Source organism: Dermochelys coriacea, chromosome 18 (genome assembly GCF_009764565.3).
Source record: "Dermochelys coriacea isolate rDerCor1 chromosome 18, rDerCor1.pri.v4, whole genome shotgun sequence".
Classification (NCBI taxonomy): domain Eukaryota; kingdom Metazoa; phylum Chordata; order Testudines; family Dermochelyidae; genus Dermochelys; species Dermochelys coriacea.
The window spans coordinates 16,058,587-16,082,822 of record NC_050085.1 but is presented as its reverse complement, the minus strand read 5'-3'; the positions used below and the strand labels follow the sequence as shown (position 1 = coordinate 16,082,822).

The following is a 24,236-nucleotide window of genomic DNA, read 5'->3' as shown; positions in this document are numbered from 1 at the left end:
TACCAGCTCTAGCTCGGAGAAAGAGTTCTCCATCTTCTTGCCCCACCAAATTCAAATTTAAACAAAATTTTTGACCAGCTCCAATAATAATCTGTCTCCCTGCCTGGAGAGCTGCTGTTTGATTTCTGAAGAGACCCAGGCTTAACCCGAGGCTCCTGACAGATGACGGGGCTGCCCTCTGTCGGCCCTTCTAAATCCTCTCGTGGGAATTAACTTTCAGTTGACAACTGACATCCACACGACTTTCTTTCAGGCTTTGCAAGCTGGCCAACAGGAGGTACCAGAAATCAATAGAGCGAGCTTGTCCATGCAGAATTTCCAGTCAAATTGGGCAGGTTCTGGTAGGTGTGGGTCAAGCCACTGCATTGGTGGAAGGATGGAACAGGCCACTTGGCTAGCCCTCTTCTGTCTTTAGTGGGTGGGGGCGTGGTCTTATGGGCTACATATAGGAATCAGGATCTCCTGAGTTCCATCCCACCTGGCCACTGACTACCTGGGGAGGGATAGCTCAGTGGTTTGAGCATTGGTCTGCTAAACCCACGGTCATGAGTTCAATTGTTGAGGGGGCCATTTAGGGATCTGGGGCAAAAATTGGGGATTGGCCCTGCTTTGAGCAGGGGGTTGGACTAGATGACCCTGAGGTCCCTTCCAACGTTATGATTCTATGATACCTCTGTGACCTACGGCAAATCACTTAGGCACTTAGGTTCAAATCACTTAGGTTTCCACATCTGTAAAATGAGGCTAATGATATCTATCCTACCACCCAAGGGTGCTGCTGAGAGGCTAAGTTAGCTAAGAAGAGCACTGTATGTCCTTGTTTCTGCACCTCCACTGGGCCTGGGACAATCAAAGCAGCCTAAGGGAGCTGGGAACTCTGATCCTATCGAATGCCGATAGGAAATGGGTGTGTGGCCCTTCGTCCCTTTGAACAGGCCAGCCCAGGTGCACTATGCCTAAAATAGAGCCCATGGCTAACATCAGGCAAAGCTGACAGTGGCCTTCAGTGTGTGCACTAGAGCCCCAGGTGTTGTGCCACCTCGTCAGCACAATTAGCTTGTCAGGCCAAGGGCGCGGGGCTGCTGGGTAACTGACAGTCCCAGCTAAAATGTGTCACTTCCGTTTTTCCTGGGAAGTGATTGGTCTCAGAGTCAGCTCATCTCGGCCTCTTTGTTACGTGGCTGCATGTAATTAGGACAGGTGTTTCCGTCTGTGGAAAGCCTGGAGAAAGTTTTTTGCATCTTCCCGCTTCAAAGCAAATGGCACTAGACTGGTCTGGATAGCTCGGTCTGATTTGGGAGCGGGACGAGGCGTGAGGAGTGTTTGAGTCTCGTGTCTATGCCCAATTTCTTTTCTTCTTTTGTGTTCCTTGGTTTGATTCGTGCAAACTTTGTCCCCCGCAGAGGGATTCCTTGAGGGATAGGCCTTGCTCAGAGAGGCACCTCCGTCTCCATAATGCCACCATGCCTTCTAGACACTTTCCCGGCGCTAAACAGATTCCTGTCGGCATGTTATTTGGATCACTCATGCTATGTGTCGCTTCCATATTTTTCCCCCGTCGCTCTAGTTTTGGGTGATGTACGAGTCTGAGTAATATAGCTGGCTTCAAAGAACTGTTTTGTATTCAAACTGCTCCTTTTTGTGTCCATCCGTCTCTTGCCTGCCTTTTTCTATGATCTATTCCCCTTCGGGACTCCGTGCTGCCTGCCAGGATCACCAGTTTTCCTCCCCTGCACCCTTTGCACTGATGGCTAGTATTTACCCAAGAATTATATTAGGATTAGCCTTTGATAAATTAACCAATTACGGTCAAGCTCGTTTAAGCTGTGTTTAGCTTTTATGCCCCGTTACAAATGGAGAGAGACTGAGACCTTTGGCCTCTCAGTAGGAGGTGATAATCTTAGTTGGTATTAGTGCATCTACTTAATTAAAAGGTTTCTTAATCGTATTGTGTGGAGGGACTCGGGTAAGGGGATTTAGATGGTTTAGGGGATTGGTAACAGGATATGGGCCCCTTCGCTTCTAGGTGATTAGTTCAAGTGGAGCTCGTGGCCAGAAATGGTCAGCATCTTGTCTGATCAGTGGCCCATGTGAAAGAAATGTCCTCGGTGTCATTTCCGGTTAATCTGAATTTCCTATCTCTGGACAAAATGGTATGAATGAAATGAGGCTGATGGATGCGCTCTCACGGTTAAGGCACTGGATGGGACTCGAAAGATCCCAGATTAATTCCTGTTTCTGCCACCCACGCCATGTGTGACCCTTAGACAAGTCACCTTGTTGTTCTGTGCCTCAGTTTCCCATCTGTTCAAGATGCCATTCAAACTGTCTTTCTCCCACCCTGGGTATTGTCTGTTTGGCCTGCAAGCTCTTTTGGGGCAGTAGCTATCTCTTGCTGTGTGTGTACAGGGCCGAGCATAACAGGACTCTGATGTCCTCCTTTCGGGCCTTGAAGTGTGACCACACTAGAAATAAAGTCTTGCAACAGGAGGAGTTTGCACAAGTGAACAAAAAATGGAACAGGTTTTCAAGCCTTTTTGCCTCCTGCATTCTCCAAATGACGTGTGGCGGCCAGGATAGCGTGGGACAAGGGGCTGTTTCCCTATAGTAATAATAATTAATCAATAAATCTAATCTATATTTTAAAACAAAAATATTGCTCCTATTTTTGCCTCTTTCTGTTGAAAATAAAGTTGGAGCAAAACTGGACCCCTTAATCTGAAATCCCCAAACGTCAGGAGTTAGTTTTGAAATGGAAGCTGGGTCCAAACCGCTTCTGGTTTGATTGTAAGCGTCCTTTATCCAGCTATGGCCCCTTCCACCCAAGGGCCACAAATTCATTCATTAATGTTTGTAAATTAATTTAACCTCGCGCCGGCCTGAGGGGAAAACCTGAGGTATGGAGAAATGAAGTGACTCATTTAAGGCTGCACAGAGTCCCCAGCAGAGCTGGGAATTGAACCCGGATTATCTGATTCCCAGTTATGTGCTTTAACTGTGGCTTTCTCCAACGCTAGCAAGGTTCTATAAAGATGGAAGTGTAGCCCTTGTTTCACCTGGCTCTACCAACAAAAAAAAAAAGTGTGTGGGGGGGGGCGGGGTGATGGGGAGTGGACTGAAAGAATAGGGAAATGAAGGTACGAGGCAGCTGGATAAATCAGACTTGGTTAGTAGAAGTCTCCAACTTCAAACATCCTCCAGTGTCCCTCAACATAAGGCTCTGAGTTAGGAATGAGGGAAAAGAGGGGAACCCATTTGTTTAGCTCCAGTGTATCCATTACCTGATTGGCTTACTCTCAAAAGCCCTGATTCTGCATGTGCAAAAGCCCATGGGAGTTTCATCCGCTGAGTTTGGTGGAACAGGACTGGACCCATGTGTCTTTTGTGTAACCCTAATATCCCTGCTATCCATATACACAAGGCTTCCTCCCGTTGATAGGAAGTTGAAAATAAGAAGTGGCGGTGTGGTGGGGATCTGCAGAATTTATACACCCTTGTAATGAGAATGGAATGTATAAGCCTCCGACACACCGGGCTGTGTCTAGCTGCTTGTTGTTTGTGGTGAGAAGATTGATTGATTGATTGCTGTAGCTTTTCTTCAATTACCTGTTTTCACATGAGCGTTCTACATTGAGTCCTTTGCATCCTTCCCCGCTCCCCTGACTGGCTGCCTGCCTGCCAGCAGCCTGTAGCTTCCGTGAATGCAGATGTCGGTATTAAAGGAGGTTTGAACGCAGTCGTTTATAGCAACGTTGTTTTACAGAAGATTTCCAGCCATTATGGACTATTGAGAGCGCACAGCCTGTGAAGCAAAAAAACAAAAACAAAAAAAATGCCCCAACTCTTCAGGGATCCTCTGGATTTTTAAACTGACTGCCATTTGTTTCTGCCTGTCTGAGGATTTTATGGCACTGTTGAGGAATGACCTTGACATTTATAATGGAAATGGGCCTAAATCACAAAACTCAGACCCAACTCGGGATTTCATGTCTACCTCCTAAAGTTCCCAGGTGTTCAGGCAGGGGATTTTTTTGTATAAAAATAAGGACTAGCCATGGAATTGGATCTGGACCCAGATTCTGAATTTTTTTCCCTGTGTTCAGGGGTGTCTGTGTAACAAACCATGGCAGTGTGCATACAGCTGGGATTCAATCCTCAGTCTTCAGCACTTCTCGCACAAGCGCCTGCCATGGGAACTGATGGAGCAACTCCTTGCATTTGGGCCATGTGATTTTGCAGCCTTTGATTTTCCTTGTGAGCATGGGGGGTTGATTGAACCCGTCGTGTAAAGCGGTCACTGAAGGCAGGGTGTTCTGCAGAGACCCCCAGCGCATTCATGTGCATGCGTTTCCGAAGGGTTCCTGAAGGCCTGGGAGGATTACAGGGGTTTTGTTCAGTCCCGATGACCTGCTGAGGGTCACAAGTTTCCATCTGCAACATCCTTTGGGTTTCCTAAGTCTCTCAAAACACGCTCCCCGCCCAGCAATGTTGGTCTTGCTTTGAGTCAGCTGCAGGTTTGTGGGACTCATAAGGGCTTTGCACAAATCCCTACAAGTTCCAATTTCACATTCGGACCCAAAGTGATCCAGCTTTTGTGAAAGGTTGGCAAAGAGCCATCAAAATCCAGTGCCAAGCAGTTCTCTCTGCCTCTAATCTATCTAGACATTCATAGGGTACCTATCAAGGGGGCAGCTGAGCGCCTTACGTCAGGGCATGGAAACCTGTATGGGTGTATCTAATTCTCCCTTTTATTCTATTGCAGCTGGTCCTGGCTGAAAGCTCCCACTCCGACACGGGCTCCCAGTGCGCTGAAAGCCACACGGACCTCCCTCCTCCCATCGAGAGAACGGGTGGCATCGGAGACTCACGGCCTCCTTCATTTCAGTAAGGCCAAGCTATTCTTTCTAATCAAGGGATGCAAAATACTTGACTGGTTCTTCCCCCACCTCTCTGCCTTGCCCTCCCCCAGCTCTCAGTTCCCTGTGTTAGGTGGTTCCTACCTGTTTTGTTTTATTGTTTTGATATTGCTGTGCTCATTGGGGAATAAAAGTGGGGATGGGAAGAAAAAATGTGATCATTAGAGTGAAACTATCTTATTGCTCGTCATTTCGAAACCCACCTTGGGTGGGGGAGAAGGGGAGGAATGTAAATGCTTTGTGTGGCATGTGGATGACAACCTTTTATTACCGTGTGCCATATAATTATGTAGCATACACGGGCAGCAGACCATTATTATAAAGAGCAACAATTTGCATAAGGAATAATGCTCCCCACGCTATCACCCCGACTGTATGGAATGCAATGTACGTTGGTGGAATAGCAGCCTCGTTACCTGCAGCTCTACATACAGGGCCAGATCCTCCCAGTGTAAATCCAGAATGACTCCCATTGATTTGAGTGGGGACTGAGAGCAAGATCCAGACCATAGTGTATGCTGTTTTAAAGTATCCAGTGATCCTTCTGATCTGTTCCAGGGAACAGCAAGTATTTTCCCCCAAAGGCTAGCTGTGCTTGAGAGCTGAGATTCTGCCCTGTAGTTTTAGATTGGGGCCTGAACTGAAACCCCAGATCAGTGCAGTCCTGAATTTGGGATCTGAATTTTGCTATTGGTTCCTTTTCCTGTAACCCAGTGAATCCAGCTCCCAAACTCAGACTCAAAACTGCCACCCTGTGCACCAGTCCTTTGGGGTGGTTGGAATCTGGATATGAATCTTGGATCTCAGGCCCCTCACCACTTGTCAACTGCATGAATTATTCTCACTTCTGACGTGTGTATAAGTGCTCGACAGGTTAAACCGATGGGAAAACTGATGCACAGAGAAGTTAAGTGGCGTTTTCCCCAAGGTCAAGTTAGTATCAGCATCAGGACTAGAAAGCAAAGTGCCAGAGTCCCAGACCCATGCTCTAACCACCGAGCCACACTGCCTCCTAGAAGTGCAAATAGAACCCAGGAATTCTGATCCCCCTCCCCCCTTGCTCTGACCACCAGACCACTCTGCCTCCCTTCAGAAAAACTGAAATCATCAGTCTCTAGGGCTGTCAGTCCCAGGCTCACCTAGCTCAAAATTCAGTGCTGTTTCTCTTGATATATTGACCAATCCGGCCTAATCAAGTGAACCACCCTCTGCATGAAACCCTTGTGTTTGCCTATTTTATTTGCTCGGAAGCCAAGTGAGCTCTTGGTGCCTCTGGCCTCTCCTTGTCCCTGGCAACCCAGATGACCTGTGCTCGGTGCATTGATGCTGATGCCTGGACATCTCTCCACTTCGCTTCTTTGGCAGGCTTTGTGCTGCCAGGCCCAAATGGCAGGCAGCCCCTGGCGCAGAGAAGTTAACAGCTGTTCCATTTGTTCCAACCCTGCCCTTTGCATTTGGCTCCGCACTGGTGACATTAACAGGTTCCCAGTAAGGATGCGGAGGGGGAGCTGAACCCCAATGCTTGTGAGCCGGTGGCTCAATATTCAAAGAGGCAAACCCAGTGTCCTTTCCCGCTGTTCTCACGTTCCCTCCTCCTTCCTCCACCCCTGCTTTCTGGGATGTCTGTGGCCTGGGTGAGCCGGTTATCTGGGCGGGGGCTAAGCACCAAGCTGCATTCTGGAGGGGACAAGAAATCCCAGGGAATGCTCACCTGGCCTGCGTTTCTTGCCAGGGTTATGCTGCCCTCTTGTGGCCAAGCTTCGCTTTCCTTGTGGGCGAGTAGCCTGTACGATTGCAGTCACATGACCTGCTAGCATAACTAGTTCTTTTCTTCCTGACCTATATATAGAAGTACGTGCTGGTTTTAGAACGCTTTAACTGTGCCTTCAAAAACACCCCCTCAAACTCGTGGCACAGGGTCAGGCGTGCAGCACTCTGTTTTACCCCCTGTGTTTTAAAGATGCCGTTTTATCCAGCTGTGCTCTTCTTTTGCACCTGCTGCCATCTGTCGAACTCCCAGAACTTTGTCAATGGGGCGTCATGCTTCCCAGCGCCCCTAGGAGGTAGGGACTGATATCCCCATTTCACAGCTGGGCAAACCGAGACACAACGAGGTGACGTGGCTTGCCCAAGGTCTCACACAGTGAGTCAGGCAGAGAAGCTGGGAGGTCCTGGCTCCCAGACTTGTGTTCTGACTACTAGACAACACTTGCTGTCGCTGCACTTGGAGGCGTTCAGCCATCTGGCTGAACAAACAGCAGTGTGGAGAAATGGGGGATGGAGAAGAAATGCAAGCGCTTGGCTTTCTTGGGCCAGTGGAGCAAGGGCCTAATGAGGGTATGGTGGGGCGGGCGGCAATGGGTATACATGAGGAGAGGGGACTGCCAAGTGTGTGGCCCATCATTGTGTATGCCTGTTCCTGCTGCCGGGAGTGCTGGCCCTGGCTGGGGTTGGCCTCGGCAGACAGGGAGAATGCAGGAACGTTGGCCAGCCGCTGAGGACAGGGTCCTGGGAAGCAACGTGATGGGTTGGTTTGAAGTTGGTAGACGAGTTGTTTTAAAGCCCAAGTTCTTCCCCTGAAGTCTGATGAGAGGTTTGCGGTTCAGTTCAGTCGCAGCCTGTAATTGACAGATCTCTGCACTTGCACTCTGCCTGCTGGCCTGGGATCGCCCTTTCATCCCAGGCCAGCAGGCCTCTGCAAGGGGAGGGCTTTTTAGGGTAGGAATTGCTTCCCCCACCACTCGATACCTGTGTTGGTTCCTTTTTCTATTTCGTAGTAGTAGATTTTAAGTATATTTTAGTATAACCGCCGCGGGCCCGATGTCTATTGCTTCTCTTCTCCCTCCTTTTTCTGGTGGTGGTTGTATTTATTAATTGCATCACCCAGGGGCCCCGACTGTAGATGAGGGCCCCAGTGTGCGAGGTGCTGTACAGTCACAGAACAAAGACAGTCGGTGCCCCAAAGACCTTATGATCCAAGTATGAGACGAGAGGAGATGGATTCAAGTCGACGGATGGGTTGGCAGGGAGCACAACGAGATAATACTGGTCAGAATGATAAACAACACACCAGCTGCCGCCTCATTGCTGTAGGGTTGGTTTTTTTTTTGTCCTATTCCCAACCTTTGGATTTATTTTTGGCTGGATTCAAAAAGGTTATTTTTTTTCTGATGCTTTTCATTGTATTTGAATGCAGTTGCTTGGCACCATGAGTAGCTCAGTGAGGGCAGAAATAACCCATTGCTTTTGTGTGGTCATAGTTCAACTGCCTGGTGGACAGTCCAGTGGTTAGAGCTCTAATCTACAACCCCGGAGAGCTGGGTTCAATTCCCTGCTCTACCACCGACTTCCTGTGTGAACTTGGGCAAGTCACTTAGTCTTTCTGTGCCTCAGAGCTTGTCTACACTACTGTTTAAATCGACGTAACTTACATTGCTCAGTGGTGTGAAAAAGCCACCTCCCTGAGTGACGCAAGTTAGATCGACTTAGCGTGGTATGGATAGCGCTCTTAGTGTGGTATGGATAGTGGGAGACGCTCTTCTGCCTCTCATTGAGGTGGAGTTATTATGCTGAGTGCTCTCCCATTGGCATAGCCTGTCTTTGCCAAACGCACGACAGTAATCCTGCCCGGCTTCACAGGGTAGGCTGTGAGGAGCAACACACTAAAGATTGTGAGGCACTCGGATACTGTGAGAGAGGAGGCTATACTAATCTTATTAGAAAATGATCACCTCGAAGCTTTGACCAGAACCTGGCACTACAAGCTGGGATTGCTTGCTCAGAGGATATAGATTGGCATTGCTCCAGTCACATCAATGGAGCAATGCTGATTTACCCCAGTGGAGGGCCTGGCCCAGTATCCCTGCCCTCACATATCCACAGTGTGCTCCTTTCATGTTGGCAAGTAAACCCGACCTCCCAGCAGTGAGAGAGGAAGCCAGCAGCGTTGCATTTCCTGTAAAGATTTCTCGGGCAGCCTTTGAGAGTCCGATCACCGGCGAGCTGTGTAGCGACGCATGGTAACTGCCTGTACTCACTAGATGGTGCTGCTGAGGTTGACTGATGAAGGCCTGGAAAACCTGCTGATGCCCATCTTTGTTTAGGGACAAAGGAAGGGAATATCTTCCATGAGGAATCTTTCTTTTCTCTCCTTTCTCTTTTCCCCCCACCACCCCGTGATAACCGGACCTAAAAGAGAAAAGCATCCCAGGGGGGATTGTGGCTCAGGACTGAGGCATGGTGGCACAGCTGGGGGCGTGCAGGACCGTAGCAGCAAGAGGAACTGTTGGTCAGGACTAAAACACCTCAGCAAAGAGGCGTTGGGGGCCCACTTACTCAGGTTTGGAAGCTGCTAGCGTGGTCCCTTCTGAATTTCCACCCTGAGGAAAGTCCATAGAGATCTTGTGGGTTTCCTGCTCTCTTTCAGTCGTCCCCATGTGGGTTTGAGTGAGGAGGATTTGATGCAGCCTTTGATTGTTGTCCTGGGTTTCTCGATACGGAAAGAGAGAACCGCTGAGGCACCAGCCTTTTCTCCCTCAAAGAATTTTAATTTTTACGGCTCCTGAGGAAAAGAACTAGCATCAGCGCTGAGCAGCGTGCTCGAGTCTCTTGAATTCCCTTTTCCTGCGCTTTCTGTTTGAAGTGCCCAGCTCATTCTCGCAATAGAGACATGCACACATGTGAAACTGGCAGGGCATCTCCTGTGTTTCTTCAGCCTTAATGAGAAGCTGGGGGATTCCTTCCGCAGCATATGCTGTTTAAGCGATTTCTGGCTGTCAAGGATCAGCTTTAAGTTGTGCACTATTTTTACAAAGCTTGGTGTTTTGGTCGATTTGGTACTGCTTCTGTCTCTCTTTCTCAGCGTGTGTCCTGGTCTGCGGCGTAACTGCCGAGATCTGAGAGGCATCTCTGGAGATTATTGCTAGTATTTAGCATTAACAATCTTTTCATCCCCTGGTCTGAAAGCACTGTGCACAGCTGGGTAAACATTATCTCCCATGCACAGATTGGGAAACAGGAACGGATCGATTTAAATTCTTCTCTTGAGGTAGTGGTAGGATTGGGATAGAACTCAGATCTCCAGAGTCCCAATCCGGTACCTTATCCACTGTACCACACATCTCTCTGTACTATGGTAGTTAGGAGCAAACTCAAACGGTGCAAAGTTTTCTGTTCCTCAAAGTATCCAAATGTTAGGATGCTTCTCTGAGCCTCTTTGGTGCATGTAAAGATTGAACTGGTGGCCAAATTTCATTTGGGGACCTAATTCCCTTCCCCATGGGGCATATGGTGGGGGCTAAAAGGAGTTTTTGCCTCTTCCTTGGAGCATAGAGCAGGAGCCGGCTGTTGCTGGATGGGTGTATCTTCAATGTTCAGTTTCCTGTGATTCCAGGGAGAGAACATTGGGCTCAGACGGGTGGATTTCAGTCCTCCTTTCCTCTTGTTTTGGGTGGGAAATGGTCTTGTGATTCGAGCACAGGCAGGGATTCCTGACCCCTGGGTTTTGTTCCTGATTGTCACAGACAAATCCTTTAACCTCACTGTGCCTCAGTATCTCCATCTGTAAAATGGGGATAATACTTGCCTATTCCATGTGGAGATTATGGGGCTTAACTAGTGTTTGCAAAATGTCTGAGCGCCTCAGCCGGAAGCTGCTATGGAGTGGCTGAGTAAGATTAACCTGTTTCATTTAATGGTTTCACCCCAACTCACCATGGTATGGAACATAAAACGGAAACCCCCAGGAAAAGAAAGAAAATCATTATTAAATAGGTGTCCATATAATTGGCTTTTAACCCTCTTAAGTGCTCTATACGCTTATTACACATACACTGTTCAACTCCCTTGATGGTCTACAGTAGTTGTATAACAGTTTTGCTTTTTGAATCCATGTAATCAATAGAGCACTTCCATAATGTCATTAAATGTATCCATTTTATTGCATTCTCTGTATGCAATTTATCCTCTCTTGACCTGCTATTAGACTAGAGAGATCCATTCAGTCTCTGATAGGGGCAAAGTGGTGAGTCAGTGTTGGAGCATGTATTGCTGAGATGTAACTAGTGATTTTTTTTTTTTGTCCCTAAGACAAATATTTCATGTTACTGGACTGTCATTCAGCGCGTTGGTGGCAACAACGGTGTTTTTTAGTGGTTCAGACAAGGACCTGGGACTCGAGAGATCTGGGATGTATTTCTGGCTCTCTTTTTAGCCCACATTTTAAAATATGGCCTCTGATTTTGCATGCCTCCATTCTTGCATGCTCAACTTTAGACATACTGCAGCAGGGCCCCATTTTCAGCTGTGATGACCCCCCCCCTCCATCTCCTATTGAGACCAACGGGAGCTGCCAGTGTTCAGCCCTGCTGGAATTCAGACCCTACTGTAGGGTGTCAAAAATTGGACCCCCAAAATTAGCAATTACTTTGTGCCTTATTTTATCTATTGGTGAAGCAAGGATGTTCCATTTGAGATCTTTGGTGAAAAGCACCCCAAAATGCTAATGCAGCAATCTGAGGGAAGCAAGGGGAGACCTACCAGTAGGGCCCTCAACCAAGACTCTGAAGGGTTTGATTCCCGGCTATGCCACAGACACCCTGTGTGACCTGGGCAAGTCTCTGGGGGTACATCTACACTTTGAGCTAGAGGTAATTTGTCTCCTCAAACCTGGAGTTTTAGCTACTGCAGGTATGTCTCCTCGGCTGGAATGTACAGTGGTATGGTAGTCCAGCTCAAAGTGTAGATCTACCTTTAGACTCTGCCTCACTTCCCCATCTATAGGAAGGGGATGATACGGCACTTTCTTACCTCCTGGGGTGTTGTAAGAATAAATCTGTTGATGACTGTGTGGAGCTGGGATACTATTGTGATGATGGCCATCAAAGCAACTACTTAGATACACATGAAATGTAACTCTCAGCTGCATGGCGTGCCCGCAAGCCGGGGCCGCTTGTTTGCAGGGTGGGTATCTGAGGTGACTGTGAGCAGCGACCCTTTCTCAGGAAAGCCATTCCAGCCCCTAGATGCACAGTGGCACATTGCTACCTCAGATCCTGTTTTGTCGGCGTTTTCAGGAGCTACAGGTCAATTTCCCCAAATCAGTCCATTACAATGAGCTGTGGCCTCTGGGAAGCTTTTCCTACTGCCTTCCACATGAGTGCTCCGGTGCCGTTTATGAAACGCAAGAATGATAGAGCCCTATAAAACACATTGAGCCTGAAGGGAGATGTATACAGCCAAGCTACTGCTGTTTGGGGGGGCCGGGGGGAGCTCATCCCCTCTGCCCCGGCCAGCTTCACTTTGGCATTTCCTCAGCAGTGGTCTTGAAACAGACGGTTGCTTGTAAAAGGGGTTACATGTACAGTGCTCTGTATTACAGCCCCAGTGATGGGCTAGCAAAGGCTGCAGTTTGGCTCAGTTATTTAAACCAGGTGTCATGGGCAACCTTACTTAGCTGTATTGAGGAGCAGCCCCCTGAAGGCTAGGATTAGGGAGCCGGTTTTGCTCCCGTTTTGTCTAGATTCACAATGTGGCCTTAAGTCTGAGGCTGAATTCTTCCCTGACTTACATACCAACATTTCCACTGACAATCTGGGCACTGGCATATTGCTGGAGTGGACAAGTGGCTTCTAGGGGCGCTGTCGCAGAAGAGGGAAGCGGAGGGCTTTCAGCCGCCCAGAGATACGCCCAGGGCTTTGGCTTGGTTAAATCCCAACTGGCCCCTTTTCCGCTCTTGCCCCTTGATGTTGTTCACCCAACAAAACCTAACTCCCCCGCTCTCTCCCTTGTGCCCCGATCCAGCGGGGAAAAGGCAGGACATGGTGGGGGAGGTCAGGCTATGGACTGGTGGAGGAAGAAGGAGGGTCTAGGGTAAATTGGCTGCAAGGAATAGAACGTGAATCAGTGCAGTGACTGGGGCCAGTACTTTGGCGGGAATCTGCACTGCTGAATTCAAACGGGGGTCCTTGAGGTAACATAAGGATTGGAGGAGGACATGGTGTTGTCAGGCAACGAGCCTCCTCTCTAATGTGGCAGTGCAGCCCAGAGTGACTGCGAGTCCAAGCATGCTCTAGGCTGCTTCCTCCATTCCTTTGTATCTCACCAATGAATTCTGGGATTTGGGGTCTTCCTAGGCTGCAGGGCTGCCATAAAGGGGGCTGTGCTCAGTTGTGGTTTATGCCCTTTGGCTCCCAGCAAGCTGCTAGCTCCAAACGGGGCATTGCCGTAAAGGTTGGGGACCCATGCACTGTGTGACTGAGCCCTCAGGATGGTGAGCAGCATGGCTCATGGCTACCCTAGGGATACCTGAGAAGGCCAGGGAGTATCTAGCACTCCTTTCAGAATGACCCACCGATAGCCACTTCTCCAGAGAAACACACCGCTGGATTGTCAGCATTACTGGAGTCGCTCAGTCGTACTTGGGACTGTCTCTTGGATCCTTGAGCTGCGGAGAATATTGAGGGGCATGGGGAGAAAGGCAGTTGTGTGTTCAGAGGTAGAAACGTGTGTGAGAACGAATGACCCTTTCTTCAAGAGTCCCTGCACTGTTTTCTCACCTGAGTTAGGCAGGCCCGAGGCGTGTTTGTGCTGCCGCCCTGATGGTCAGGCTCCTGTCCTGGTGCTGTTCAAACCTGGACTGGAGTCTCCAGCAGCTGTGTGAATGTGTAACCAGTCAAAGCTGCCTTCCCGCTGGCCTCTCCAAAGCGTGCCACGGAACTGCTGAGATTCACGTGGAAACCATCCCCTCGCTCATCCCACCATCAAGGTGGTTAGACCATTGGGACCACAATCTAAACTAGAGGGTCTGAGACTGCTTCGTTCAATGGGAGGATGATGCTTTCTGGGCATTCCCAAGGCTGGGAGACCAATCTGTCCCCGCGTCCTCTAGCTCAGCACCGGGGGTGCCCTTGCGAAGCAGTCTGTGGGAAGCTTGCTCTGCTGCTCTCTGTGTTGTACCTGTCCTCTGTATTCATTCTCTGGGGCTGTGAATCAGCTCCCTTCCTGGACACTAAGTGCATTGGCAAGTTTATTTTTAGTGAGGCGGTGTGTGACCCCTGACTGTCTTCTACCCCCTTGTCTCTCTCAGCCCGAATGCTGCCAGCAGTCGAGATGGACTGGACAACGAAACAGGAACGGAGTCGGTTGTTAGCCACAGGCGAGAGAGACACCGGCGGAGGAACAGGGAAGGCCATGAAGACGGTAAGCCCCACGGCCCTTTTATCCATCTGCGGCATCATTCTTTTCTTTCTGGGGCCCTGATGGAGCTGATGGGTTCCTGTGCTTTTAAAAACGATGGCACGTTTGATAAAGCAGCAGTTCTCAACTAGGGGTCCAAGGCCCCTATGGGACCGTGAGCCAGTTTCAGAGGGTCTACTGAGCAGGGCCAGCATTAGTCTCACTGGGGCCCAGGGCAGAAAGTCTAAGTCCTGAGCCCCGCCACCTGGGGCTGAAGCCGAAGCCTGAGCAATTTAGCTTTGTGGGGCCCCCTGTGGCATGGAGCCTCAGGCAATTGCCCTGCTTGCTACTCCCTTAACGCCGGCCCTGGCTTTTATATGCAGCAAACAGTTGTTGTGGCACAGGTGGGTGTGGAGTTTTTATAGCATGGTGTGGGAGGAGGAGGGCTCAGAAGGGAAAAGGTTGAGAACCCCTGTGATAAAGGACAGGGAAGCATGTTAGCAAGCCCGGAGCTCCTGTCCTTTCCTGTTAGCCCAAGCACCCTCCAGTGAAGCGAAGGGGGTGAAGGGAAATCCTATTGCGGAATTTGCACAAATGGCTCCAGTGTTGATAGAAGATGGGTCCCAGCTTTGCATCTGCTTATTATTTACATTGCAGTGGAGACAAAGGGCATTTTAGAGCTGGTCAGAATTTTCCAGATTTCCATTTTTGACGAAAACGTGTCTATTTCCCCCTCCCCCCCCTTTTTTTTTTTTAAAATTAACTTTTCTCATCATTTTGCCCCCTGTGTTTCTAGCACTTTTTTTTTTTTAATACATGTACAGAAAAATCTGCTGGCACTAACTGCACAAGGTCTGTCATTGGCACCCTGCCATTGGCGTTTAGCTGGGGTCATGGGTGTTTATGCACCATATTTTGTTTAGGTAGCCTGTTGCAACTCTCAGCTCTTGGTTTATCTTGGGACACTGCCTTCAGTGCTATCTTAGATTTCCCCTTAGAACTCCAACACCTCAGTGGCATAACTATGCATCTCATCAGACTTGATACTGGTGCTGCTTCTGGACTCAGCCCAAGACATGTAAACCTGTATCTGCACAGCCCTGCCCGTTGTGTGAAGGAGTTGCTCCCCAGTGCATGAAGTTCTGTGTGGCCGTGATGGGCACCGTAAGTGCCAGCTGTAAAATCCCACCTGACCACTAAGGGTCTGATCCAAAGCCCATTGAAGTCAATGGGGATCTTCCCATTCAGCTCGGTTTGGATAAAGCCTTAGATATGTAGTAAGGAAGTCATGTTTTTACATGGCTGTGTGCGTGCATATCATGCACACCCAGAAATTATGGTTTTGAAACATTTGCACATTCAAGGTAAGTGAACTGTAGAATTCCATCCCCTGGTCTCTACTCTACACACCTAAGTAAGCTTAGTTTTTAATTCCTTGCCAGAGGAGCAATGTTTGGCATATCCAGGCTTAAGGAAGGGTTAAGTGTTGTGGCTCATCAAGCGTAAAACTGTCCTGCTTCTGGAATATTTTGCTCTGACATCTCTTGAGCCTGTGTAGGTTTAACTCACAGCCCCACCTACCAAAGTATCTGCGAGTGCCTCCAAACACAAGACCAAAAGGGCATAAATATTGTGTCGGCAACAGGTGTCTTTCTGTTTATTTAACCACCCAACTTGTCAGTGGCTTGGAGAATGAATGAAAGTCCCTCAAATGGCAGGTGGAGCAGAGAGCCGTCTTCACATGGTACCGACTGCAGATTCCTTTGGGAAACCACTGGAAAGGGGGGAATGTTCTAACAATGTTGGGTCAAAAGGTTGTTACTCGAAGAATGTTAAAAGGGCGACGTGTGTTTAACGCTGGTTTATTGTCTTCCTCGCTCCCAATCTCTTTACAAACGACTGCATTAAATATGCCAGTCTGAGCTCGATAAGAAGGAAGTATTAAGAGACGGACCTCTTGGCTTCCTTCACCCCCACTTGCCTGCTCTGCTTCTCTTCTCGATGCTCCACTCCAAAGAAACAGAAGGTGCATGTGGAGTTTGGCAACTCGCTGGAATGTCTCTTCATTGCTGGCTGCCAGCTCTCTCTCTACTGCTAACCTGGCGGGCCCCTCATTTGAGGTCTGACTGGCCCTGGGTCCCACTGGCCCTGATCTGATGCAGGGTGCTGTTCTAGTGCTTAAGCCAGAGCTGTGTGAAACTCAGCAGAACCTCACTGCCTGATTTGGCCAGCTTCAGCCCCTGTGGATTGTGCCTTCCAAGCATTGCTTTGAGATTGAGGTTCACATCCGAAATCTCAAAGGGAAACTTGGCCAAAACTACTTAGTGTCACCTTGTTCTCTACCAGAGCAGCTGATTTCTCACCATTTGGATGAAAAGCCCTTTAGCCCTTTTCTCCGTAGGCTAGGTCAAAATGTAGTTCCCTGTCGGTCTGTCCATCCCTTGCTCATCACATATTATGTAAATGCCTTGTGCTGTCTATCCCTCCAACTGTTTGGTTCCAGCACAGATACCTGCTAGGGTGGGAGGGGTTGGATGTGGTCAGGTCCTTTCTAGCAAACGTTCAATCCTGCAAGCCGCTGGCCAGCTTCAGGGCTTGTTTAGCACCTAGGTGGATCAGACCCTAAGGGCTGTTGACCAAAGAGCTAAAAATACCCCGTGGGGCCCATGTCTGTCTGTTTTCAATGTATGTTGCCCTTTCCATTCATCCATGCCCCGTCTCATTTACTACCCCACCGTAGGGGGAGCATGTGTTTTGGGCCTTGTCTCCCATGGGCAGATGTGTATTATTACAGCTGAGGCTGGCTTCAGCTGTGGGAGAGGGAGTGGAGAGAGTATATGTTTTTTCTCTGCTCAGCTCAGAGGATGTTTCCCCTTCCCCTGAACTTTGTGATCAGAGATAGGTTGGCAGGGCTCCCAGTTGCTGTCTGGAGGGGACGTTTGCTAGACTTGTCAATGCCTGTTTAAATGTCTGGGTCAGAAAGTGGAGAAGAGCTGTGAGGAAGCGGGTGGCTTAGGTTTGTAAGGCTCTGGACAAATTGTTTGGTTTGTGGGCTTCAGTCCATATAGGGTTTGTAGCCTGGAAGTTCAGGTTCAGACAAGGCCCTCTCAAAACTCAAAGCAAATTCAGCTCAAAGGTCACTGGGAGGCTCTCTTTCAGATACAGTGGAGACATACCCCTGATGAGTCTGTTTACCTGTGCGTGACTTTTTTTTGTACATTATAAGCTCCATGGGGAAGAAGGATCCTTGTTTGTACAGTACTGAGAATACCATCAGCATTTAACAAGGGGTAATAATGCCGTGGTGAAAAGCTACAGGACCTTTAGTAACCACTGGTGGTTACTAAAACCTCAGGTTCTTTCAGCTTATCTGGAAGATCACACTGTCCCCAAGAACCATGCTGGGGCAATGATTCAGTCCTGACTCGGAGGGAAGCACGTTACCCACTGAATTGCTTCCTACAGCACCCTGGGTTTTCCTAAACTGACTGACCCAAGTACTGACCTGTTTCAGTGCTACTTAGTTTGCCAGATGTGGTAGGATCACACTGAGAAGCTGTATGGCTGTGAGTTCAGCTGCAGATGGTATTCTTGATCTCCTTTCCTACAGACCTTCCATGCAATGTTGTGTCCGCCACATGGCGGTGGAGTTGAGCCTCCGAGGAGGTGAGTGTTTATGGACTGTGTTCGCTGGGCTGTGAGGTGCCTTAGTGCCTGCCGTCCAGGAGGATCCCATCTGTCCGGTCTGATCACTTTCCTTGGAGGTTTCTCAATAGGTTTGGTGTCAGGGTTGAATAAGGTAGAACAAGGAATTGGGTCTTGTGCCATCCATATTATCCCATCTGTACACAGAGGCATATTCTGTTTATGTACCCCTAGGTATGCCGCATATAAATAGCGTTACGTTTTCTTTGCTGTTGCATAGCCCTGGCCCGGTGAGATTGTATGAGGCCGTTATGTTGGCTGCCTGGTTCCAGCCTTTAGCCTCTTCCCCCTTCAGTATCATTCATTTGCTGCCACATCAATAATTTGTTTTTTAGTTTTGAGAATTCAAGTTTACAAAGAGAAAGTGTCCTTTTTAATGAGGAGAAGTGCTAACCTCTGCTTCCCACCATTCCCTGGGAGATCCATTGATCCTGACCTATCTAATGGGCACTCGGATGCATCTTGTTAGGTGTCCTTGAATGCTGCGCTTTTTCGCCTGTGATTTGTAGTTAGCTAAACAAAGCCCTTTTGGGGGCTTGTTTGGATTGGTCACAGTTGTTTGACATACAGTCTCAGGTGGGAGGTTTCCATCTTTCTTGCAATCAAACGGAGTAGCCCCGAGTTTGTTGGGCATTCCTTCTCTTGAGAGTAGCTACCTCCTTATCAGGGACCCCAGATTTTTGGGGGTGCATAGGTGGGATTGGACGTTTGGAGAAATGGAAAGTTCTGCTGCTGTTTTATTTATTTTTCCAATAAGGGAGCAGAATTTATAACGACGGCTGGTAAGAATCAGAGGGGTAGCCGTATTAGTGTGTATCCACAAGAATGAAGTGGGTTGCTATTGCTGGAATGGTGCCATAGGAACAAAAGAATAGCTGTACTACAAATCAGATGTGCTCCATCCACTCCAGTGTCTAGTCTCCAACAGTGGCTAGCACCATCTGGTTCAGGGGAAGGTCCCCGAGATTCTAGAAGAGACCATTCTGGAATAAGGTGCCCATTAGTCAGGGGTTAGCTTATGCCCCGACGCATGAGGGTTTCCATCCTATCGAACGTTACTGGGGATATTCTGGTTATCTGGCTAGATCTTGAACCCTTTCCTGTTAATGGAGGGATGGGCCTGATGCCGTATCTTGCATCCCATCATTCCCTACCTTGGATGGCATCGGGACCTGAATTTTGCAACTCTGGCCCATCACTGCACTTAATGGGGTTTACTTCACACACTGAATTTTCCTATAATAACCCTTTTCACTTAAATAGAGTTTATGCATCTTCACAGGGCTTTACCTCTCTTAGCACATTGCTCATTAATCCTCCTGGAGCCCTGAGGAGGCAAGTGAATTAGAGTGATCACCCCTGTTTTAATGAGGGCACGGAGGCGAGGCATTTGAGGGTCTGAGCCTCCCCCACTGAAGACTATGTGAGTTTTGTGGCAGACTTCATTGGGAGCAGGATCAAACCCTGACTGGCTGGCCTAAGACAATTGTGTACGTCACTGAGCGTGTTATTGAAAAGCAGAAGTTCCTGGCTGCTGGCCCTGTGTTCTGACAGCTAGCTCATACCTTTCCCTATGTGTGTAAACCCCCCTCCTTACAGACCTGTCTTGGTTTTGCTGATATTCCAGCCTGGTACTGGCTAGATGGCAAGGGAGGGGTGGTAGTGGTGCAGGGACCGGACTAGATGACCTCTCAAGGTCCCTTCCAGTCCTATGATTCTATAGCAGGGCATTTTTTTCAGCGTAGTTTGGTGAGCCGATGGCACTGCAGGCGCTTAAACTAGCGTGGCTTTGCACTGCAGTGTAATTAACACCCCCGGAACAAAACAAAAAGACCCACAGAGTGCTAAAGAGGACACTTCCCCCACCCCATAGTGAATTACTGGAGCTGTAATTTTGGTCTCCTTTTAATGAGTCTCTACATGGCCAGATCAAAGACTTCTTGCATTGCCTTATTCCCATAGCAGCTGAGGAACGGCTTGGCCATTATTTCTCAGTGATGAGTGACACACACAGCTCCTGTGCCTGAATTTGGCTGTGAACCCCCATCCTATTGTCTGTTCCACAGCCAAACGCCCCCCCATCCTTTCATTCCAGTAGGCAGAGATGGCCAGAAGGCTCATCTGACATATGAACTGCGTTGCAAAGGGGCTTCAAAATCGATCTCACTAATCGGAGGGGTGTTGGATTCCCCCCCTGCCGCCCTGTGAGACAAATCATTGCAAATTACATCTGCCTTTTAATCTTCTTTAAATGCCAGAGAAGAAGCTGTCATGAGCTGACAAGCCCGGACGGTTGCCTTCAATTGGAAATAAGGCACTGTTCTTGTTTGAAGCACACTCCTTCACATCACCAAGTCCTTGCTCATGCGTCCAGCGTGCTATAAGGAGCAGGACAGACCACTGCGCAAAATAGATAGCCATTTACATAGCATTATGGAAAGGGCAAGGTGGGGAAAACTCCCTGATGCCTGTTTGCTGCCCTCTCTGGGGGTTTGCAACCCCTGAATAGAGAACCCAAGAGCTAGGCAACCCCTCTTTGGTTGTCATTTTAAATTTGATTAGCTCTTGGAATTTTAAAGGACAAGAAAAAATGGTTCATGGATGAGATTATATTTTTGTGAATTCCCCAAAAGTTCTTTGCAAAGTTCATAATGCCATAAACCCATTGAGATTCTCCCCTTCCTCTGCCTGATCTAGCCAACCACTGTGGAGAACGTGTGTCTATTAGTAAAAAGAAGAGGAGCACTTGTGGCACCTTAGCGACTAACAAATTTATTAGAGCATAAGCTTTCGTGGGCTACAGCCCACTTTAGGTATTCATGTGAAAGGTTGAATCCTGCTGAAGAGCAAATATACTCTAGGTAGCAGTGCTTCAGAGAGACTGTAATGCACCTGGCCTTCAGTTTGTAATACAGGATCTAAAAAGGGAGCATTCCTTCTGTCCCTGGGAGGTTCTGTTCAGTGTGAACATTCAGTCAGTTCCCATATTGATGCAAAAAGATAAACGACAGCAGCAGTTACTGGTAAATATGTTCTTTTTCACCTGCAAAATGGACAGATGCAACTCCCCTCAGGCACTTTCGGTAACCCGCAGTTCTCCAGAAATGAAACCATTTTAGATTTTAGGACCAGCAGAGACTCTTACGGTCGTCTAGCCTAACCTCCTGCATAACACAGGACCGAGGATTTCGTCCCGCAGTTCCTCCTTTGAGTCCAACAATCTGTGGTTGAATTAGGGCACGTTCCTCACAGAGAAACACAATCCTGATTTGAAAACTCGAATAAGACTTAAGTGATCTCTTGGTGGTGATAATTAACAGTGTGTTGTCATGGTAGAATTGCTTGTGCGTATTGGGCTGCACGCTCTAGTTCATTGTTTTCAGGATTACTCTTAATACAAGTGCTGCTGTTGAGTTGCTCACACGCATTCGTGGACACACACTGGCCATTCTCTAAATGGATGGTATACCCTCAGCTGAGGCCGGGGACATGCCTGGTAACATGATACTGTTTTTATGGCTTCTTGCTGTTCTTTCTAGTGAAGAATAGACATGAATGGGAGCATTCAGGACTATAGACTTATACTGAGCACCTGCAGTTTCTCCCACTCTGTATAAGAAGGTGTCTTTCCCAACCTGCTTCAACACACGCTCTGTGTACTGTGTAGAGTCAAATGCTGACCCCACTTATGGGGTATGGCTTCATTAGCAATATGATGACAAAGTTCAGCTCAAACTTTCTCCCCAGGTTTAGCTGCCTATACAGTTCCTCTCTCACATCTGCTCAGCCCACACCCTAAATCCCCTCTCACCAGAGAGCAATTTTTGCTTTATATCCAAGTGAGATAAGGAGACCCATACCTCTAATGAGTCAGCCGAACCCACTTAACCCTTTCTCCTCAGGATCAACCCCTAACAGAGCTGGGGTATTATAACATGTGTGTGTGTTATTTAAACACTCTTGTGCATGGAGTTGCTGCTTAAGCCAAGCATTTGGGGATTAATCAATTTGACTGTACCCAACATTCAAGCTGATTGAAAAAATCAGTTGTTTCTCATGGGAACTTTTGTAAACATTTTTATTTTTCAGAATTTCCTGTGAAAATGTTTCAGCTTTTTGAAAAGTAAAAATGTTGGTGTATTTGTTTTCTCAGCAAGTGAAACCAAACTTTTGTTGTTTAAAAAAAACTGGAGAAGTTTCTAGCAATGATGAAAATTTTCTGTGAATGTTTTTGTTTTGTTGAGTAGCTACTTTCATGTATTTTTTTGACAGTATTTTAACCAACTCTGTCCCGTATGTGCTGATAGTAGCCTGGCCACAGACATCCCCATGGTGTATGGCCCTACTCCCCCTCTCCCATCTAAGGGCCACATTCTGCATTCCTTAACAGAGCCAAACTCAAGTTGGTAGGGGAACAAACTTTCCATACGCTCTTAATTTAAATAATACATTATCTGCATTAATTGTAGCTTTTCCCACCATAGTTTACTGCTATCTTATTTTCCAAACTGTGTGTGAGGATATGGGTCTGGCTGAGCCATGAAAATGAATGAATAAAATAATCATGACCTTTTAGCAGATCTGAATGTGAACAAGACTTGTGTGGAGATGTATGACGTGGAGAAAAAGCTTCTTCTTATGCAGGATGTATTAAGTATGCATCTACTGCAATATGTATGGGCATGAAGCCTTCAGCCCTTAGGGAACTCCAACTACAGCAGAATGCTGGAGCATGTCTCCTCAGCAACATGGGCTACTGAGACCACATCAGACTTGCCCTCTGTTTTCTACACTGGCTTCTCACAGAATTTCAAGTTCAGGATCTCGGTTCTTATCGTCAAGGTGCTCCATGGTCTGGGCCCAAGATATTTAAAAGAGCCTAAAGCGCTGGGATGAAAACCATGGTTGACTGTCTTGCTTCTCTGGCACAAGGGAGCTCTCTATTGATAAGGATATAGCTCAGGTCTGTGCACAAGACAGAGTATTCACTGGTGCTGGTGAGAGACACTGGAATGAACTTCCCCACGGACTAAGGACCATCACGCACCTTCCCACCATTTGCTTCAAGTGCAAGGTGCATTTCTTTAACCACCCTTCTGTAGCATAGATACAGAGCAGTGTGTGGGTGCCTGTGTGAAAAACATGCTACCAAAACAAGATTATCTCCTGCACAAGCTTCTCATACCCCACTGTGAGAGGATGAGAGAGCAAACCCATGACAGATGCTACTCACGTTACTTAATGCACTATCGGAAGGTGCTCAGATACTGCAGTGATAAGCATGATATAAAAACCTGTATAGACTAGACTAGTACTGTGTTTACACTCATTTCTAATGTGTGAATAGTTTAAAAAAAATATTAAGGCCAGAAGGGCGCCACTATGATCATCTAAACTGGCTTCCTGCATAATGTGGGCCAGAAAATTTCACCTCGATGGTTCCTGCGTGAAGCCCAACAGCCTGTGGTTGAACTGCTGGGGTATGATATATGTATTGTGTATAGAAATCTTCACTGAGAATATTAAGCCTGCAAAGTTGGGTCATGACTGTACTATAAGCTCCATGCAGGGCAAATCCCTGCATCCATGCAGTACCTCATTGATGTAATTGGAGCTCAGTGTGGTTGCAGGGGGTCTGTCCTTGCAAAGCACATTGTAAGATCAGGGCTTTAATACTCCATCAGGAAAAGTCAAAGTTAAGGTTTCACACACAACTTTAACTCTGCCCCATTGCCCAAAGTAGCTGGGGCAGGCCAGAGATTCCAGCCCTTTTGTCTGCAGTTGCTTCAAATACCAGTTGTGTTTGCTGTTCCTGTAACATTTTCATGTTTGTTTTTCGTTTCTCTTCTGTATCCTGCTACTTGCAGAAGGTTAAGTAAGTCACCTTTTTCGTCGGACATTTTGGAGCAGAATTCTTGTGTCCATGTGTGATCTTATGAAAATCTTCAGGAATGGACAGGCAAAATATTTCTGGTACTTTAATGGGAAAGCTTAATTGGGTCTCCCCTGCCTGAATGATTGTCTCCATAAGTGCATGACTGACCTTGCATAGAGTTCTCAAGAAAAATGTTAAGCCTTGCTTTGCATAAATTGAGAATTAGAAGAGAATTTGGTTACCACACGATCTGTTCCTTGTGCAGGAGATTACCAAAGATCATAGAGGTATGTAGCAGAGAGGAGTTTGTGATTTACTGAATCAGGGAGTGACTCTGGTAACGACACGTGAGCATGTTCCGCTCCCTCCTGCTCCGCACCCACCTCTCATAAATTTTGTTACTATTTGATAGCCTAGAAATCATAAATGGTGTCAGACGTCATTGTGCCTGTGTCTATTCTGATTAAAAAACAAATCCTTCATCAGTTATCAAAGAAATTGCAGTGCTGGGGAAAGTGATTTCTCCCAGGGAATCCGCTTAATTTCCAACGAGTTCATTTTTAAAT

General features: G+C 47.7%; 1 protein-coding gene across 6 annotated transcripts in view; it reads left to right on the top strand.

Moving 5' to 3' along the window:
- The window catches only part of DVL1 (dishevelled segment polarity protein 1), a 173,950-nt gene that overhangs the window by 95,062 nt on the left and 54,652 nt on the right, over positions 1-24,236 (top strand). For all 6 annotated transcript variants that reach the window (XR_006276425.1, XM_038376945.2, XM_043500183.1 and 3 more), the window contains 2 exons: positions 4,763-4,884; positions 14,002-14,114. Coding sequence is in view for 5 of the 6 variants with exons in the window: in XM_038376945.2 (XP_038232873.1) it covers positions 4,763-4,884; positions 14,002-14,114 (235 nt within the window). In the remaining variant the exon portion in view is untranslated. The remainder of the gene's footprint in view (positions 1-4,762; positions 4,885-14,001; positions 14,115-24,236) is intronic.